We start from the raw sequence: 20,949 nt of genomic DNA, 5'->3' as shown, positions 1-20,949 counted from the left end.
TTTGTTTTCGCTTAAACAATATGCTTTAATAATAACTTCCTGAAGTTGCGAATAACATAATTTTAATTAAATTCCTTTATTAATTGGAGTAGCTGGGCAACCTCTGGAAGTAGTAAGCGGGGACTGCTTTCGCTGATAGCCTGAGACCAACGCCAGTACGCCTATGCCCAGTTTACTGTCCCAGTTAACCATGTAGTGGTCAGTCCATGAGCGGTCGGGCGAATCTCTCTCTCCTGCGGGATGGGAATAACTTTTCGTATTCATCCCCCTCCCCTACAATCGCGGGTTCCGTTAACCTCGGATTGAGGGGAATAGTTAAGCTAACGTAAATAAATATTGTTTGTACCTTTTTGCTAAGAAGCTTTCAATAAGAAAGTAGGATAGTACAACCTTTCAAATGGCGGTTTTGTTAACCGTAGGTAACATTATTAAAGTATTTCTATCGGGCAGCAGAACAATTATTGGTTATGTAATGCTCTCGTGGCTTACGAAATCAATAGCTTATTAGAGTACCTGCTCAGGAAGAAGTATGGATGAGTCGGATGGGAAACATTCTCTTTGGGGTCAGAACTTGTTTCCCCCTGAATGGACTATAACTACGTATACATAAAGTTTTTTCCTACTAAGAACGGAATTAAACAATGTGAAATGGGATGTCGGGTACCGAATAAAGGCCACAGGTGTTCTGGTCACATAACATAAAAATAATTAGACGAAAGCTGCCAGTCTGGCGCAAGACGCTCCAGAAAGTACCTCAACCCTGGTCGCGAATGCTTGCCAGAAGCGCCAGCCTTGGCGCAAAAGTTTGCGCTAGAAGCGCCAGCCTGGCCGGCAGTGAGCCAAGAGCACCATCCAAGATTTTTCTGCGTTTTAGAAAAGCGAGTTTATTAACCTAGGAGTCCAGTAGACCTCTCGGACACCAAGCTCGGTTAACGGCAATAAGATTTCGTTCCTTGATTTCGTTTACCCATTTAATTATCACTTAATGGCCAGTTCCACTACACTCTCATATCGCATAGAGCATCGAGAATCTCTTTTTTTTCGCTCCTATTCCGCGGTTAACAAACGAGATCCTTCGCGATCGAACGAATAATAACTTGTTTGTAACTGATGTTTTAACATTTATTGGAAGGAGTTGTGGAGAAGACGGAACAGGCTTCCTATAGACTGCTTCCTTTTCCTACTTCTCCCCCTCCCCGATTGAAGTATGACGTGGGAAAAGCTTTCCAAGGAAGGATTATCTTGCCCAGTACAAGCGGCAACTGGCCTCTTTGGTGGGAGTGTTTAGCGCCTCGTAGGAACGGACGTTTGCTGCCTTTCCAATCAAGAAGTCTCGTCCTCTCTTCCCTCCCCTGCGAAGCGAAGAGGCGTCATGCACGAGATGAAAGCTTCCCAAACATTTTATCGCAGAGGCTTCGGTTTCGTCGAGAGACCGGAGATCGGGGAAGAATCTTAACGGAAGACACGTAACTCCAGAGGGACGTCGGGAGACGTCCGTCGAAACAGACATGAATAGTCATTTAAAGCGTGGGCTTTTTCGACGCGAGGCTCCAACCAAAAGTTTTGGCGCCAGTTAGGACGCCTTTTGAAGAGCGAAGCGTCTTCCATGGCGCGAGGCGTCATCCAGTAACGTCAAGCAGCCACCCAAACAAACGGGAGGTCTCAGCCTCAGGACGCTTGGGTCTGACTATAAGCGTCATCCAAGCTCGGGAGCGTCATCCATTTATGGAAGAGAAGCCTCGGCTTGTTTGGCGCCTTCCAGGACTGATTGAAAGCCGGGGAAGAGGAAGGAATATCATTCCCACTTAGCCCCTCTCCTTAGGTAGGATTTTGTCTCCTCCAGTAGGAAAACAGTACGTACTGAAATTAGCAGCGGAGACTCCTCTAGAACCCCGAGTTAGAAGTTAAACTCCGGAGGAGGAGTATCAAGGAAGAGAAGGACTGTTCGAACTAATAATGTTTTTTGGGGGACAGCCTTGCTTCTATAGGTGAAGTGTGGAGACGACTTGAAAACTCCTGTCCTCTCCTCCTTCTCCGCGCGCGTCTTTTTCTCGGAGTGCAAAGACGAAGAAACTCTTCGTTTGTTTTTGGGAGCAGGATCTTCTTAAAAAGAGGACAGGTATATTAGTGTCTTTTTTAAACCAAAGCTGTCTCCCAGCGGCTCAGGAGGGCATCGCTTCTGTAACTCGCCTTTCTTTGGTCTGGACTTTTTTGTTCCTAATTCTTCCAGTAGTGAAGGACTTATTCCTCGTTCATTAACCTGAGAAGGTCGACTCAAGAGAACCTTCTGACACAGTCAGTAAGGAAGAAGAAACCTGCAAGAACAGCCCCAAGAACCACTGTCATTGTCTGATGAGGAAGAAAGACCCGCGGGCCTTAAAACCTGACCTGAACAGATGTGCTAGATGCGAAACATATAGGACAGATAATGAGTGTCCGATTTGGTGGACATTTGCCAGACATCCTCGAGACTCTACCAAGGCTCGAAGCTCCGGCGAAGTTGGGGAGGATCCCCCCACCCAGGCTCGAGGTCCCGCCAGGTCAGTAGCGAGGCGCCAGGCAAGGCAGCGAGGTAACCAGCCAGCGGGCGAAGCTCCAGGCAGGCGCAAGGCGCCACTCCAACCGGGTGCGCGAGACCGCCCGCCAGCCAGGCGAGAAGAGCTCCCAGGCGAGGCGCAATGGCGCCAGGCAGTCACAAATCGCAGCCAACCTGGTCGCGAGAACGCCAGCCAGGTGCGCGCGGCGCCAGGCGTGGTCACAAAAGTCCGCCAACCTGGCGCGAGACGCCAGCCAGGCGCCGAGGGTGCCAGCCATAGCCGCGAAGGCTCCAGGCAGGCGCCAAGGCGTCCGCTTCCAACCAGGAGCTTGAGACCAGCCCAGCCAGGTGCAAGGCCCGCCCGCCAATGGCGCGAAGCTCCAGGCAGGAGGCGCTGGAGGCGCCAGCCTAAGCACAAAGCGCCTCCCAGGCCATGCGACGATCATCCAGCCAGCGCAAGCCTAGGCTTGCTAGAGGCGAATCTCCAAGCTAAGACTCGAAGCGTCATCCAGATGCGAGGCGCCAGTCAAGCGAAAGGTACCTAGACAAGCGCTTAGGCGCCAACCAAGAGGCGAATGCACCAGCCAGGCGTCGAGGTTCCTGGCCGGAAGCCTTCAGGCTTTCAGTCCGGGTGAGATCCATTTCAAGAAAGCCCTGGTCCTTCTTTGAACATGTAGATCTCCTAAGCACTTCATTAGTGACTTGGATTCCGCTTCAAAACAGCTGAGAATTAAAAGGACGCGCAGGAAGTGCGCGCTTTTGCAAATTCTTGTTCTTTAGCATAACAATATGTCATATAAAGACGTATTAGCTGTGTTGTACGGTAGAAGGTGCCGAAACGTCTGTGTTGACTTCTCCATTTCACAAAGGTATGTCAAGTTAACCCTACGGAGAGATTCCTTCTCTTTTGGTTTATACGTTTCTGCGGATACGTTTACTTGGGTATAATGGACCTCGACACATGATCCGTTAACTTTTGGTTAGAGTTTTTAAGTTTTTTAACTTAGTGAGAATTAATTGGGGTTTTTTGAAAAGGAGTGTGGGGATAACTCGTTTTCCAATTTGAGCGGCGAAACCCTCGTTTGTTAGGATCAGGTTGATCGGGATCTGGTGTTTGCGCTTCCTTCATAAGGTGTATTGTCATCTAAGTGGATCATCACCCATTGACAAAAGTCCCTTTCAGGCTCTGCCTAGTAAGTGGGAATGAACCGACCCTTCGGCTAAGACCCCAACAAGTAACTCTTGGCCATAGATCCACATATCTCGCTAAAGTTTTCTTGAGGTGGATGCAGACTGCTGGCAAACACCCAACGCAAGTGCTAACCACCTATCATGGTCTGGAACCAAGGTTTTTATTTATGCCTACAACATATGTTTTTTGTTACCTGTCTATTCCATATAGTAGTAACTGTCCTCTTACCCTCCACCACGAAAGGGTGGCCAATCAGCTAGGTGTTATATCTGACAGGTTAAGTTGGATTGTATGGAAAACATGATGTTGTTATGATACAATAAAGCTTTTCATAGCATACTTACCTGGTCGAGATATATACGATTAGGGCCCACCCGGCCATCCCCCGGCCCGCCAAGGAGAACAGGTGGAAGAGAAAAAACAAATACTGAATAGAAAACAGGGGGTGGAATGGTTTTCCTAATCCTGCCCCCCATAGGGCAGGACCGGTAGATCACCGCTGACCCTACCTGCAGCGTGTGCCGCTAAATTTTTGAATTTTTCTGTCGGGGACGACGGAGGTTCCGTTAGCTATGTATATTATCTTGCCATTAAGGTAGGTTGTATGAAACTTTATTGTATCATAACAATATCATTTTTTACTTGCTTGTTCCTTTGAACCTTAGGTTCTAACCGGAACAGCAATCAGGAGAAGTATAAGTTTCTGTACCTGTATAGAAGCCTTGGAAGGATGGAGAGTTTGGCTGGGGTAGAAGATCCAGTGGCAACCCAAGGGCGTCCCTTGGGCGTCCAACGTACTCAACCGTCGACCAACAGGTCGTCTACACCTACCATGGGTTTTCAATGTTTAGATCTAACGTCGCGTAACTTGTAAGGCTTCCGAGGAGATGTCCTGGCCTGGGATCCGATCAACGGGCAGGCACGAGCTTTGTTGGATTGTAATAACGCAATAGTGCCGGGGGTCCGGGGCCCCGACCTCTGCTGGGTCGACGTAGCCCCGTTGACTTGCCTCCGGGGAATATCCAGGACCTCGCCAACCTCTTCTTCGAGAATGTAGGGGCTATACCCTTGGCGGCGTTCTTCCCAAAATCCGCCGACCCAGGCCCGCAGGGTTTGTTGCCAGTTGCGGGTGTCCTTCACAAGTCCGGAGCCTGGGAAGGAGAGGGTTTTATTTATTAGTTTTTTAAGATTAAACTTAAAACTAAAACTAAACATTAAAAGCTTGAACTTAAAAATTATAGGGGATGCTAAATATCCCCTGTATTTTTTTATCTTAAGTTTAAGAAAAGATTAGAAGTTTTTTGAAAACTTAAGAACTATAAACGCAAGTAGGGACTAAAGGTGCTAACGGAGTTGGTGAAATACTTACCCCGTCTAAGAGCTGGTCTCAGCCAGAAATCATAACAGATGGTGGCAGTGTCTCGTGATACCATACTTGGAGGTCCCCGTGCGGAGTGTCTCGCCCATGGAGCAATTGGGACCGGGGCCAAACTTCATGTCCACAGGGGTCTTGAAGCGGGGTGGCGGTAGGCATCCCGGATGCTCACAGTTGGTTGGGTCCTGTAAGTTGAAACAAGAGCCAACATGAGCATCTTAAAGGCGGCTTATCCACTTACCAGGCTAAGGAGGAAGAAGAACTCCGCTGCATGCCGGAGCTCGGAAAAAATCTGGGCATAACCGCCTCCCTTAACCCCTACCCTTAAACCGCCTGAATAGGCTATAACCCCCACGGCGAGACCCGTCCGGTGAGGCAGACAAGGGTGAGGGGATGGTTTTAAGGGTTTCTTCTTAAGATAAACTTACTTAGTTTTAACAATAACTAATTCTTAAACCCTATAAAAAAAAAACTCGAACGTACCGGACTAAGTCCAGTTGCGTTGCGGAGCGTGTTCGCAACCTCCAGCGCGACGGAGGGGTTAGTAAAGAGACCAACTGTATTGCCTCAGTTCAACCCTGCGGGGTGAACTAGCCACCTTTCCACTTGTATGCCGTAGCTCCCACGGTAGTAAAAGGGTAGGCCCCAGTAAAGGTGGGTAAAGGGCGAGAGGGTGGCAACACAGGACTCGCGCTAGCGAACGGAGTCGACGGAGAAGCGACGGGAGGGGGAAAGGCCAGTCCCCCCCCCCCTCCCCTGCCATCCGGCCGGACCGAAGAAAGCTGGAGAGGTCGTCGAGTCCAGTCTGGGTCTGTCCCGTTCCCTCTAACTTCCCTCCGCCTGGGGGGAGAGAGAGGCATGTCTTTGGGTATGCGGAGCGATCGTGGTCTAGCAACCCAAACCCAACCCTTCCCCCCTCCGGCCCACACCTATGGAATAGGCGGGGGTAGGGTATAGATGACTGGAACAGGCGTCTGGCTGCTCCGTGACTCACGTCGTGACCACGGGGCGGTAAATAACAAAACCAATGAAAACGATAAGGGCCTAAAGATAGCACACGGCTGATCAGAGAGAATGCTAATAAGGGAACGCAACCGAACTGAAGAGCTGTAGCGCATGGGTTGGGCCCTATGTGCCTATAACCTAGGCTAAGATGAAGCCAAGACTGCCTACATTAACAAAGAACATCAATAAATTAAATAAAACGATTGAAAGAAAAGCAAAAAACAAAATAGTAGGAGAAAAAATCCAGGAGTGTACGCTAAAAAAAAATAAAATAAACCAAAAAAAATGGAGAAACCCCACAAAAAGAAAGAAAGAAGAAGAAAATCTAAATAACCAAAAAAAAAAAACAAATAAAAGAAAAACAAAAAAAAAATAACAAAAAAAAATAAAAAAAAAAAGAAAAAAAAAAAAAAAAAAAAAAAAAAAAAAAAAAAAAGAGTAAAGGTAAAAAACTAAAACAAAAAGGGGATAAAAAACCAAAAAAAAAAATAAAAAAAAAAAAAAAATATAACAAAAAGAAAAAACACATAAAAAAAAAAAAACCTAAAATAAAAAAAAAAATAATAAAAACCAAAAAAAAAAAATAAAAAACAGAAAACCTGCCGAGATAGCAATTTAAATAAATAGGAGCGAGAAAGAAAGTTCTGGCCACTCTAAGCTAACCGGGCCGATACAAAGCCGTGGCTAGGTCCTGTAATAGGAATAAAGCCTAACGTAAGGTTAAAAAAGACATGCATGCATGACATAAAAACCGGCGTAGACTGTACCCTAAACTAAAACCAAATAGGAATGCCTAAAAATAGAGCGTTACTAAAGTAAGGGGATGGTTCTGGGTGTATGGAAGACCAAGAACGAACCCGCCACGAGGCAGAACCATGCTGCCATGCTTCCGACCTAGAGTTCGTATTATACCTAAAAACGGCAAATACTGACTCAAGGACGGAAAAAACCAAATAGCAATAAACATTGAGACTTAACTTAGCTGCTGCGATGGCTGCACGCTCCATGATGAGTAAATCCAAAAAATAAAGGGGCACAAAAACACAGAGCAAAAAAGGGCACGTGTATACAGTGTGCGCTAACTGAAAAGGATGGCCACCAGGAGGCGCAGCAGTCGGCAGCATGGGATGGAGTAGTAGTAGTTGCTGCCCACTCTGTGGGTGGCGGCTCCCCTCTTGTGGGGATTTTGTAGTGGGAGATTTCTATGGCAAGCGGCTCGTGGTAGTGGTCTCACTCGCCATAGTGTTCATACCGACACCCTCTTGGAGGGTGAGCGAGTCAGTTGTACTGACCTTTTTATTTGTTTTTAATACTTTCAAATATAATAATATGCTAATATAACTGTATTCAAAATTCAATGTGATAGTATTTTAAAGAAATACAATACTAATCTATCCATGTCACTTTTAATTAAGGTTAACTCTCTCCTCTCTCTCTCTCTCTCTCTCTCTCTCTTCTCTCTCTCTCTCTCTCTCTCTTCTCTTTTTTGCCACACAAGATAATGTGTCATAGTGGTAACTCCTCCCTCTCTTTCGCTGGAAGCGTTATAAGTATTTTTTTGAGAGAACAGAAAGAGTAATTAAACACTCTCTCCTCTCTCTCCTCTCTCTTCTCTCTCTCTCTCTCTCTCTCGTCTCTCTCTTTTACCAAGATGGAAACAGAATTTTTTGGTAGACTAGTATGTTAAAATGTGTATTGGATAATTTTCAGTTATTTAATAATAATAATAAATAATAATAATAATAATAAATCTGTAATTACAAAATTCATAATGGTCATATTTTAAAGAGATGACAATGACCTTTCCATTTCACTTGTAAGGATAATTCCTCTTTCTTACTGAGATGAGAGAATTTTATGGTAGATGCACTGTTTGTTTATTAATATTTTCAAATAATAATAATAATAATAATAATAATAATAATAGAAGTAGTAATAATACGATAACTAATTTCAAAAGAAAATTCTTCCCTTTGTCTTTTTCTGTATCAATTTCCCTATCTCATAACTCCAGTGACACTCGGAGCTGGGAAAGTAACAATGCCATACAATGGTCAACAAATTTAATGGTTTTATGTAATCTCTCTCTCTCTCTCTCTCTCTCTCTCTCTCTCTCTCTCTCTCTCTCTCTCTCTCTCTCTCTCTCTTGTATTTTAATGAAAATATACAGTAATTTGTGAATACACAGTGTTGCACATGAAAAAAGTAAATTAGTGATAATTTTAGAGATACGGCCCTAAGAAAAATTGCAAATTAGTGAAATTTTCCCTGTGGACATGTTTTCAAGAACGTCGTTCTGGCTTACGACGATTTTCGGGTTACGACGCGTCTTAAGAATGGAACCCCCGTCGTAACCCGGGGACTGCCTGTACTTCTTAGTACTTCCAGTTGAGTACTGGAGTGTAAGTACAAGTTACCAATGTTGTGTATTTGCCAAGCTGGGAGGAAAGATAATGATGGGAAATATTAGGTTACAAGGTTGCCAGCTAGTGGGACTCAGGAGCTACGAAAATACATTTATTATGACAGCTTAACAACTCAAATAAGCTCAGAAAAATTGGACAAATGCCAAAAGTCAAATAATAGCAAAATATGGGTGAAATCACTTGACTGGTACTGATGGCTCGAGAGTGTCTTGGGAAGTGGAAAACGGCCCCAAAATTCAAACCACCTGTAAGAGAAGATGCAGGAAATATGGGTTAAGCTAACATTCACTGTTCTTAACGTATTAACCAATCAAACAATCCCTCTACCCAAATGATGCAAGGTACATCAGAAGATGCAATGAGGCTATGGGGGTTTGGGGCCACATGCTTTAGAAGATGGCAGCACTGAGAGTGCTTTGACAAATTCAAAATTTTACTGAAATTCTTTACAATGTAAGACTATACCAGGTAAGGGAGTCCCTGGCTATCGGCGGACTCAGTTAATGGTGATCTGGTATTAACCAAGATATGGGCGCCATAAGTTTCACAAATCACTGAGTTGTGGTTAACGGTGACTTTTGCTTATCATCAAGCCCGTCGGAATGGAACCCCTGCCAGTAACCGGGGACTGCCTGACCTAACCTAAGCTCCTGTATTCATATTCTTGAGATTCATGGACCCACCTATTCACGAATGTTTGCAGGAGGCCTCGTTCATTCGCAGGTTTTTTCAACAATAAATATTTGCTGATTAGTCTATTTTGATGTTTTTTCATGACTAAATTCATTTTACAAAAATTATTTACTAATTTGCAGATATTAATACTGGTTAATACTGTATTAAGTTTTAATAATATTAAATGACATTAAATAATAAAAATAATCTCTCTCTCTCTCTCTCTCTCTCTCTCTCTCTCTCTCTCTCTCTCTCTCTCTCTCTCTCTCTCTCTCTCTCTCTCTCTCTCTCTCTCTCTCTCTCTCTCTCTCTCTCTTTTACTGAGATGTAAGTTTTTTGTATGATAAATAAGTAATTTACTAATTTTCAAATAGTATTTATTAATGTAAACAGTGATAATATAAATTCATCAAAGAAAATACTATAGGGAATTCATAAGATTTTAGTTTTAAATTAATAAATTATCTAATGTTTTAAAAAGGAATACATGTCATCCCTCATCTTTTTGCCAGAGACTTGGAAAGACAGGGAAGGACGAGCCTGTCACAAATGTCAAGAAACCTGGCAGCAAGGGTTGGGGAGTGTTACCATCTTAGTCGGTCCCTAATAAGTACTGCCAACTTGGTGGTCAAAGGATATACTAAAAAATCTCTCTCTCTCTCTCTCTCTCTCTCTCTCTCTCTCTCTCTCTCTCTCTCTCTCTCTCTCTCTCTCTCTCACAGGAAAAGTCTCGTAAACCAATTGGTATTAACACATAAGCGCACTGTTTATGCATGTATTCATAGTGTTTTAAAAATGCACGAAGAGGCCGAGATAGGTACGCCACCACGTATACGTATGAGATGCATGATGGGAGGGATGCTGTCCAATAGGAGAGAAGGATTTCATGGCTTGGCTAGCATCAGGAACCAAGGGGAGAGCAGGATGACGGTGGCGAGTCTACTAGTACTAAGATGGCGGCGCGCGGCACGAGTTTCAAAATTGTTATCCGGGCGAATCTCGGACTTTCAGAAACCTTTCGTATCTTGAAAACTTTTCGTATGTAGAGCAGTAAAATTTTTCGCATTGGCTTTCGTATCTCGAGTTTTTCGTAAGTTAAGCCTTTCATATCTTGAGGTACTACTTTACTATATGATTGGGCAGAGGTAAATAGGATGGTATTTAACTCTGATAAATTTGAATCAATAAATTATGGAAACAGAGAAGGAAAGCTATATGCATATAGGGGACCTAATAATGAGACAATCACAAATAAGGAAGCAGTTAAAGACCTTGGTGTGATGTTGAATAGATCATGTTATGCAATGATCAAATAGCAGTTCTATTGGCAAAATGTAAAGGAGAAATGAGAATGTTGTTACGACACTTCAAAACAAGAAAAGCTGAACACATGATTATGCTTTATAAAACGTATTCATAGTCCACTTGAATATTGCAATATGATATGGTACCCACACTATCAAAAGGATATTGCACAAATAGAGAGTGTACAAAGGTCCTTTACAGCTAGAATAGAAGAGGTTAAGGATCTTGACTACTGGGAAAGACTACAATCCTTAAAATTATAACAGATAGAAGGAATTGCCAAAAACATCATGGAGCTAAAAATATCTGAAAGAGCAAGCAGAGGTAGATTAATAGTGCCCAAAACTATACCAGGACAAATAAAGCACACAGGACATTAATCCACTTCGCACCAGCATCAACAATGCAGCGTCTATTCAATGCGTTGCCAGCTCATCTGAGGAATATATCTGGAGTGAGCGTAGATGTGTTAAAGAAAGCTCGACAAAATATCTAAGCTGCATCCCAGACCATCCAAGATTGGAAGATGCAAAATATACTGGAAGATGCACTAGCAACTCTGGGTAGACATTAGAGGTGCCTCACACTGAGGGACCTGGGGCAACCGAACAAGATGTAAGGTCTGTAAGGTAAGGTCTCTCTCTCTCTCTCTCTCTCTCTCTCTCTCTCTCTCTCTCTCTCTCTCCATAATAATTCATAAATAATTTCACTTATGAAAGGACAACACAATTTCTCTCTCTCTCTCTCTCTCTCTCTCTCTCTCTCTCTCTCTCTCTCTCTCTCTCTCTCTCTCTACAAGATATGTATGTCATAGTGGTAACACTCTCTCTCTGTATTGGCTAGAAGTGTTAGAAATATGTATGTACATAAGATGACTTTGAAATTATATTAATGATATATAATCTCAAAGATTAATACAGTAATAATAAGATAATAATTTAAGGTAAATTTGATGTAGGATGTTATTTAAGGTATACATTTGGTATTTGAACTTTCAAGATAGGCAGTTATAAGTGTTTTGGGGTGGCTTTAAGTATTCGCAGATTTCAACTATTCGTAAGGTGGCCTGGTTACACATCCCCCGCAGTTATGCGGTCTACTGTATTTTGGCAATGGGATGACTTTCCCTCTTAGATTGCTATTACAGCAGAGAGAAGAGAGTCCGGAGATAAGGTTGTTTCAGAGGAAGAGGATGTACAGAGGGAGAGAGGATGGGGAAACCGATGGCACTTGCACACACAGACACCAGCTTAGATTGTTTTTTTGCAAGCTTTGCGAGGTCCTCCGAGGGCTTCCGTGGGCTACGTCCTTCCTGGGCAAGGGTCTTCTCTGCGGTCCCTTGGTGGCTGTCTGTCACATGGTGGCTGTACCCATGCAGTTGTCCGACTTGGTTGGGAGAGAGTAGACTTGGCCCGTTAGGCCCGACGCTTGCATGTCATATGGGAAAGAGGAGTGACCTCTTCTCTGCTAGGTGGATGCCTGCCGACTTGGGAGTGGTTGGAACTAGGCTGCAGTGTTGCCAAATCGTTGGCAGCGTCTGAAGTGCGAAAGAGCTTCTTTGGGGAAGTAATTGGGATATGCTATATGTTAAGGTGTGGAAGGAGGCTCAAGGAAAGGATGTGGCAGCACATCCTCCTGTATGTAAGGAATGTGGGAATCTGAAAACCTTTACCCAAAATTCTTGTCATTGATAAATAAACCATAGGCAGTCCCCACTTATTAACAGCATCAGTTAACGGCATTTCGGTTTTACGACACTTGGCTTATGACGTTGTTAACCAGATTTTCTGTGCCAGTTAGGGGTTTATTGGCATCAGTAAGCAATTTTGCACACAGGTAAATGGTTTACCAGCATCGGTAAACAGTTTATCAGTGCTGATCGGCACTTACTGAGTCATAAACACCATTTATTACCATAATTACGGGGATGTTCTGGTTATCGACGATTTTTTGGTAATAGGCACTCGGCTGGTAAAGGAACCCACTGTAACTGGGGACTGACTGTTCAGTAACTGAATGAATCCTGTTCATGAAACCTTATGATTAAGCCTAAGCCACTCAGTGCAGCACTGCCCTGAGTGGCCGAAAGTGCTCCAGTTTTGGCTGTATTGCATAAATTTCATGATTTTTTCATTTACTCAGGGCAACTGCATAGAGTAAATTGTTAAATATAATATGTTCCCAGGACTTGCTTTTACTAGTGGCAGTGAATTGCATCTTACATGTCTCTATGATGGTTTATATTGCTAGGAAAATATGTGTTATTTGCACAAAGACGAATGTTGGTGCACATCTCAAGCACGTACTCTGGCTATTCTTATTCATTCTTGTAGCACTTCTTCAAGGCACAGTGGCAAGTGATCATGGTTATCAGCAACCCAGGCATTTTCTCCTAGGACAGATTTTCTTTCATAGGTAATTTTTTAAAATTTCCCAGTAGATTTTTATCTCTTGGCTGTGATCAGGGTTTGGAGCATGAAGCTTCACTAAACCTATGGAAGTTTTGACAGTTCTAAAATTCTGGATGGATGTATGACTAGCAAAGCAGAAGCAACATGAGGGTCTTTCTAATTTGAAAATTAACCCTCCCTCACTAAATATCTGATCTGCTATTGCAGAATAACAGCATAATTGTTTGCTTGAATATGCCCAGCTTCAAGTAAGCTAGACTCAGAAAGGGTTGCCATGTCATTATCCAACCTAAGTAAATAATTGTTAACTTTCTCTTTTTTTCTATCGGGGTTTGCAAATTGAGAAATCAAGGCTGGAGTATAATAGAACACTTTGTCTCTGCAGGTTGACTTCCCTTTATTATTTCCATAGATGAAACCTGTTCATATGGAACAAACACACAGGGGCACATTAACTTGAAATTCAAGCTTTCAAAGAATGTTGGTTTTAACTTCCTACCACAGACCCTACAGTGCAGCAGTTACTGATAATGATACAGAGATAGTGATTTTTCATCACCCTGGCCATAAGGATTTTCAGCTAAAGATTTAAAGAAAGAAAGAACAAATACATGGACTAAATATTTTCCTTTTACAGCCTGGATTGCTTAATTATCCAGAATACGTATATATTTGCTCTCTCATTTTAAGTACAGTAACCTTTTTTCGGAAATGTATTTTAGAATAGTTAATTTTTTCCGCAAAATTCATAGTTCTTATATTTTTCAGTGACAACATACTCATTAGGTTGGGATGCTATCCAGTATCCAAGTCATTCTGCTAAAAGCAAGAGAAAAAAACCACCTCTTCCATTAATGGCTCAGGCCTATGCTATCAAAAGTAGAGTACCGTTTCCAATGATCTTCAAGGATTGGGATGTGAGGCTTGCTACTAATATCTCTTTTGAAGAATATGTACCTGATTCTGAAGACTTCATAAGAATTCGTGAGCAGATGAAGATTGAAATCAAGAAAATTATTGTAAAACACATGGATACTTTCAGTGGCATTGAAGTAGAAGAAAAACACGAGTATTCAGAATTAATGGCAGAAAAAAGTAATGTGGTAAGTTTTGAGTAACACTGCTGAGTCTGTCTTTTATGTTAGTCATAAACTATCTTAATATCACATGCCATGGTTACTATGTGGGAGAAATCATTGTGTTAAGTCTTTATTTATGCTTTAACTCTTAGATTTTTTTGGTCTCGGTTCTTTCTGCTTCTATATTTGCTTCTGTATCTGCTATTTTTCTAAATTTCTGCTGTTGCTCCTGTTTTCATGGCATGATAAAACTATCTGAGTCTTTGATATTTTCATCTTGTTATCATTAAGTATTAGTATAATCCAACCTGCTACTAGATGGTAAACTATAAAAGAATGATCTAAAACTAAGAAGAGAAAGGAGGACATAAATGACACAAATTAAATAGATAAGATTAAGAACAATCGACTATGAAGTGAGATGCATGTCAGTTCCTCAGCAAAAAAGCATTTGCATAAAGTGTGACTTTCTAAAGTTCAGCACTTCAACTTCAAGATGAATAATGAAACCAGATGTTAGACTGTCCATCACTTGGACATGTGAGAAGCTGTACTTAAATTTTGTATGTTAGAATTCTTCCATACTAAATGATGTCAGTGTTAGTGCTAACTCATTTTCAAATAAACTGTTCTTGTAGGAATGTAGGGGAATGAAAGATAATATTAAAGGAATTGAAAATCATGTTTGGAGAAAGGGATAAGTAAATGTTGAACTAGGGTTGCCACTAGAGACTAGATGATCGCTCCTAAAACCTTTTATCCTTTTGGTGTGATGTGTGAGGCTTGCTTGTACTTTTGTGCTTACCAGTTTTGTTGCCTTAGAGAAAACTGCCAAAGACTAATGGCTCTTCCTTTGTGGTTACATTGAATGAGCATAAAAAAATAACAATTCTGTCTCTGCAAAACCTACAGTGCCCCCATTCTTTGTGTCTTCAGGCAACAGCATAATGCCTTCATCTGCTGTTAGAAGGAAGCTTAGGTTGGAAGCAGGAAAATTTACCCCAAGTCCCTTAACAATTTTTTAAGTCTGTTGTCAATATATGACAGATGCCCCAAAAATAAGCAGCATTTTTGCTGAGCATTTGGCACCGATGTTTTGCAAAAATAAAAAACTGCCCATTCATTCCAGTATGTATTAAGTTATTGAAGAAAGCAAGCCACCTGCCTTCACAACAAATAAGGAAGAAGGTTATAATATTCAGTTTACTTGAGGTTTGATGCTGCCATAGCATTATGTAATGATACAGCCCCATGCCTAAATCAAATTCTGTATGCCATGATAAAGAATATTTCAGTCAATGCCAAAAAATATACTGTTTATAAACTGAATTTATCAAGACAGTGGCTACCCAGGAGTTTTGGAATTCACCCTCATTTTAGGACATTTAACCAGGTAGAGAAGGTTTTAGCAAACTAGTTAACCCTTTTAGCTTTGACATCATGTTTATATAGGCTGATGGGGAAAAAATGGTCAATATAAGATCTATTACCTCCCAGAGAAGTAAGATATCTTGTTACTTTTATAATATTAGGTTTTTAACTAATACGTTGAACTGTTGATGCCTCCATTTGAGAAACCTTTGCTTCCAGTCAGAGATCATGTGACCATATCATTTGACTTTGAAAAGTTATATGATACTGGTTAGTGGAACAGAATTCTTGAAATGTTGCCTTAGTTTTATGTATGCAACTTACCAAGTAGTTACATAGCTATAGTTTGTAAAACCGTCGGCAGCTAGAATTTTTGAAATTCGCGGAAGCGCTAGTTTGTTTTGGTCAGGTGATACCCCCTGCCCACTATTGGGGGAGTGAGGAACCAACACCGTTTGAAAATCAGTGTTTCTGCCGGCTGGTACTGTCAGCACAGTTTCAGTAGTCGGCAGAATTTTTGGAATTCTTTGCCATCACTCATTTTTGGAGTTATTTGGTGAAGTACTCTGAATATTGGAAGTTTTGTTTTCAATGATAGCTATTTAGGAATAGAAATAGTTTTAAATATTTTTGCAATGAAATTCACTAGTTTTGAATTGGTCTACATAATGTCAGACACTAGTTCATCTGGGATTAGGTATTGTATTAAAAGGCTGCAATACTAGGATCACTAAAGTGGGTAATGATCCACATTCAGTTTGCACAGGTTGTAGGGGACAGACTTGTACACCAGATCAAACTTGTGGGGAGTGTATTAATTGGGATCAAAGAACTTGGAAGATCTTGACTAGTTACATGAACAAGTTAGAGAGATAAAAAGAGAAAAGCGGCTTCTAGAGCTAAAGCAAAAAGCTTAATTACCGTATAAACTCAAGTAACGTGCAATCTCGCGTATCATGCGACCTAAAAATTTTCACCAATAAACAGTGGTTTTGTCATGTATCTCATGTATTGTGCGAGTTCTTTTTCTGAGAGTGTCAGTTCATAAGGTTGGTGGTTTAGCATGCTAATGGCCGAGTCATTTCAGATGTGTGCTGCTGCTAGTCAAGTTACAGTAATTTTCTTACTAATCTCGAGAATTGAATAGAAAATCTCAAGATTAAACAAGAATCCCAAGATAATAAAATAATTGTAAAAATAACACGCCTTGGAGTCCTAAATCATTCTCTCTCTCTCTCTCTCTCTCTCTCTCTCTCTCTCTCTCTCGTCTCTCTCTCTCTCTCTCTAATCTCTCTCTCTCTCTCTCCTCTTCTCAATCATCGTCATCTCTCTCTCGTCCTCTCCCTCATAAATACTGTAATTTGAGTCTTTCACCAACGGGTATCAGTAAATGTGTAGACATTGTGTGCGTTTAAAAAAATGTGCAGTACACACACATTCCGATGTTTCAGTTTTTGGAGTTTTTCAGATTTCGGAAATGTGAGGTCAGATGCATAATCAAACAAACATCACTACTGCAGCAAAAAAAAATTTTCCCTTTATGTTTTTCATTATTGTTATTTATTAATTACAGTTTATTTAAATAAATATTAATATAATACTGTTAAATGAATGTGAGATAATTAAGATCACCTATAATAAAATAGTGGGACAATTAATACCGTATGTTCACTAATAGCTATTATTTTCAAAACAAACATTCCGTAAAACATAAAAATTATATGTACATAACAATCTAAATATAATAATGTTTTCCAGTTCAACTTGTGAATTTTAACAATAAGTATGACTATATAATATATTTCACCATATCGATCTTGAAGTTGATGAGTCGTAAAATTTTGAGGATGGTCCGGGAAAAGGATTTGCACTTTGTGATTACGTATCGCTACAACACCATGTGGTATTTTCATACCACTATATTGATGACGCATCGCTACGACACACTGGTATTTTTCATACCACTATACAATAAAGTTAAAATGATCATATTATATTATTGTTTTCACAAAGAAATAATTATATAAAGAAAATTATTGAGTAATTTTTGCTGTCAGCAGACAGAAAATCACAATCATGGTAACATTCAAACCTATAGTCTGTCTAGAATGTCATGAAACATCGAGTTGGTTTGCGACGATGCCAAACTTCCTCAAGCCTTTTAATCTGACTCAAGCTAATTCCAGCATCATTCCATTCCGGGTCCTTTAATACGGTCGTAAAATTTCCTCTTTAATCCCATAACTGAATCTTTCCAGTCGCACAAAAGCTGAATGATTGTTGTGGATTAAGTTTACCTTGTGTTTTGAAAACAGCTCATAAAGTTGATTGCTTTGTTTATTTTAAAAACATTCATGTAAAAAAATTTTTTTAGGAAGAGTTCGAGCACCATATAAAGTACGGGAGACAAGTAAGTGTCCTTTAATACATATCACAGTTTTTCTACAACTTTTAAGAGATCCATCTCAGATGAAAATAAAAATTTAACGTTCCGTACCCTACGATCAGTCTAGTTCAGTACAATACTGGAATCTTAACACACTTACGCTGATTGGATGTATTAACCCTTAAACGCCGACTGGACGTATTTTACGTCAACATTTTTTGTCTCTCGGGTGCCGACTGGACGTATTTTACGTCGACATACAAAAGTTTTTTTAAAATTCGCGGAAAAATACTTATGGCCTACCAGCCTAAAACTTTTGAATCACGCGCCTTGGGGGATGCTGGGAGTTCACAGATCAAGGCCTTGTTTTGTTTTGAAGCGTGACCCAAGTGCGCATGCGCGATATCCCTTCTTCTCGCTCCAGCCAGCATCAGTAGCGCATCATCCGAGAGCGATCTTTCGTCAGAAGCGTGTTTTTCTGGACTTGTGCGAGACTTAGAGCATTTGTGTTGCTACAGGACATTCCTAGATATGTCTCAACGACGTGTGGACCGCGAAAGGCGTGTTTTACCCGTCGGAAGGGATCATGTAAGGCGAGTTTTGGACCTGGATGCTGGCAAGGGGCCAAGCACCCAGCATGACCCCGCGCCTCAAGGCCATTCTGTGCAGCCACGTGTGGCTGAAAGTGTTTTAGGAACACAGCGTATGCCTTTGGTTACCCCTAGGAAGCATGTGGGCGTCCTTAGGGGCATTCGTAAGCATTTGCGAGGCCTCCAACAAAGGGACATAGATGAATATTTATCGGAGCTTGATCGGGAACATGTCGCAAGTCCTCATTTTGATGGCGGATGGTCATCGAGTGATGAGGACATCAGTCCCGATGAAAGTGAGGATGAATATATGCCCCCAATGTCCGTTCGAGGCTCACATCCCGAAAGTGAGCTCGAATTCAGTGGGTTCAGTGCTTACGAGGGGGAATCTGAGGAGGGGGAGGATGGGGATACGGGGTCAAGTTTTATCGCAGAGGACGATACAGAAAGTGAAGGCCTAAGTGAGGGTGATGGGCCAACGGGGGAGGGTAGAGTGCAATATCGTGCCCGCACCCGTGCGCGCGCACGGGCATGTAGAAGGTCGGCTCGTCGCGCCAGCCAAGGTGAAGGTCGGTCGTCGGAGAGTGACGAGGGGTGGACGGAGGACCCCACCCCTCCTAACATGCACCCCTTCACGGCAACCCCTGGGATCACCGTACCAGTACCCCTGACTGTTTTGGGGTTCATCCAGCTTTTCCTGACGCAGGAATTGCTGGAATACCTGGTACATGAGACGGTGGACTACGCTCGGTACTGCCGGTATGAGCTGAGGACGACCTTGTCGTATTACTGGCGGGGTTGCAACCTCATTGACATGGCCCATTTTTTGGGGCTGCACATTTATTTTGGTATGACACCTGCTTCCGACGTCAGGCAATATTGGAGGAGAAATTATTTTTTATGTATGCCTAATGTGCCTGGCGTTATGTCCCGTGATAATTTCCTGGGTTGGGTTTTACAGGTACTTCAACGCCTTCAACCGAAGGGCCATACCCCGGAATAACAGTGATCGCCTCATTTTAGTGCGCCCAGTGTTGGATTATATCCGTGATCGGTGTAGTAATCTTGTGATTCCTGGAAAGAACCTGTCTTTGGATGAGGGGATGATGCCTTACAAAGGACGTCTTAGTATAAAAGTGTATAACCCCAAGAAGCCGAAGAAATATGGTGTGAAATTCTTTCTTATTACTGAGGCCAACACTGGATATGTTGTGGACTTTTCAGTGTATTCCGGGGTCTTCTCCACGCTGCGTGACACTGTATTCAATCTTGTGGGACGTTTCCGTAACCAGGGATATCACCTGTTTATGGATAATTATTATAACTCGGTATCCCTGGCCCAGGAACTGTATGAAGCAGGTGTTCACGTCAGTGGTACCCTTCGGTTGGTGCGTGGGGCCCCGAATGTCCTCAAGAGGTTCGTTAGTCATCCGCAACACCTGGCAAGAGGAGAGACAGAGTGGCAGCGGAAGGGCGCTGTCTTCGTCATCTGTTGGAAGGGTGTCCGACTCGTCCCCATGATTACGACGAGTCATGAACCCATCCAAGAAGAGATCGTACAGCGGAAGAAGACACGTCGACAGGGCCGAGTTGTGTTTGAGGAGTTTCGTACCGAGCGGCCTACCGTCATTGGGCACTACAACAGGCACATGGGAGGAGTTGATCTCTTTGATCAGCTCATCCAGTATTATCCCTTCGCCAGGAGAACCAGAAGGTGGACACAGAAGCTCCTCAAATACATCCTTCAGTTGGCCCTCCAAAATGCCTACATACTGTACTGTGGGTACCGCGGTGACAATCTTCCGAGGTTGACCCACATACAGTTCCTAGAGGTAGCCGGGAATGCCCTCATCAACTTCGATCACGATGAGTGGCCTTCCATAACTGACCCCCCGCCCCGAGCTGCAGATCTGCCCCTAGAGGAAAGGACAGATAGGAGGGCCAACTTCGCTCGACCTGCCGACGCCCCTGCTGACGACGCCCCTCTTGCTGCCGCCGCCCCTGCTGACGACGCCCCTCTTGCTGCCGGCCCCGCCATCACCGCTTCTCGTCGGGTAGTGGACCGTGTGTGTCGGCTGCAGCCAGGGGATCACATACTGGAGGCCTTACAAGGGCAAAGGCAGAAACGGTGCCGGGTGTGCCATATGAATGGCAGAAGGAGAGACACCCGGTTCTTCTGTCGTCTCTGCAAAGTTGCTCTTTGCAGGATAGGGGAGTGTGACCGAAAGTACCACACTAAGGTCATGTATTGGAGCGCGCCCCCTAAACCGACAGCGGAGGGCGCACAGGGCCGCCGGGTCCATCAGCAGTAAGGGCGCGCGTCTCCCTCCTCCACCTGTACCTCGTCATGTCGAGTGGAAAAAAATGCAAGACTCTTCAATGGAGGAGGGAGAAAACAAGAATAGAACGAAGAGTCAGGATTACGAGTGAGTATTCTGCATTTATTTTATATTTATTTTTATATTTATTACAATTTTTTATATATCCATATCTATGCATGATAAAATAATAATAAGACATTTCATTGTATGTGAAAAGAGAAGTGTCACCTGCATTCCTTTTATTTATGTATTGGTACCAGAATCGAAGAATGTAATA

The 20,949-nt window shown here is 42.6% G+C and overlaps 1 protein-coding gene across 1 annotated transcript in view; it reads left to right on the top strand.

Annotated features, from left to right (window-relative positions):
• LOC135206032 (uncharacterized) overlaps nt 1-20,949 on the top strand; it is a 257,788-nt gene that overhangs the window by 181,784 nt on the left and 55,055 nt on the right. The window contains exon 8 of the mRNA XM_064237203.1: nt 13,694-14,028. Coding sequence (XP_064093273.1) covers nt 13,694-14,028 — 335 coding nt within the window. The remainder of the gene's footprint in view (nt 1-13,693; nt 14,029-20,949) is intronic.

This window comes from Macrobrachium nipponense, chromosome 29 (assembly GCF_015104395.2).
Source record: "Macrobrachium nipponense isolate FS-2020 chromosome 29, ASM1510439v2, whole genome shotgun sequence".
Classification (NCBI taxonomy): domain Eukaryota; kingdom Metazoa; phylum Arthropoda; class Malacostraca; order Decapoda; family Palaemonidae; genus Macrobrachium; species Macrobrachium nipponense.
Note: the sequence above shows the minus strand (reverse complement) of the source record. Positions and strands in the feature narration are given on the sequence as shown.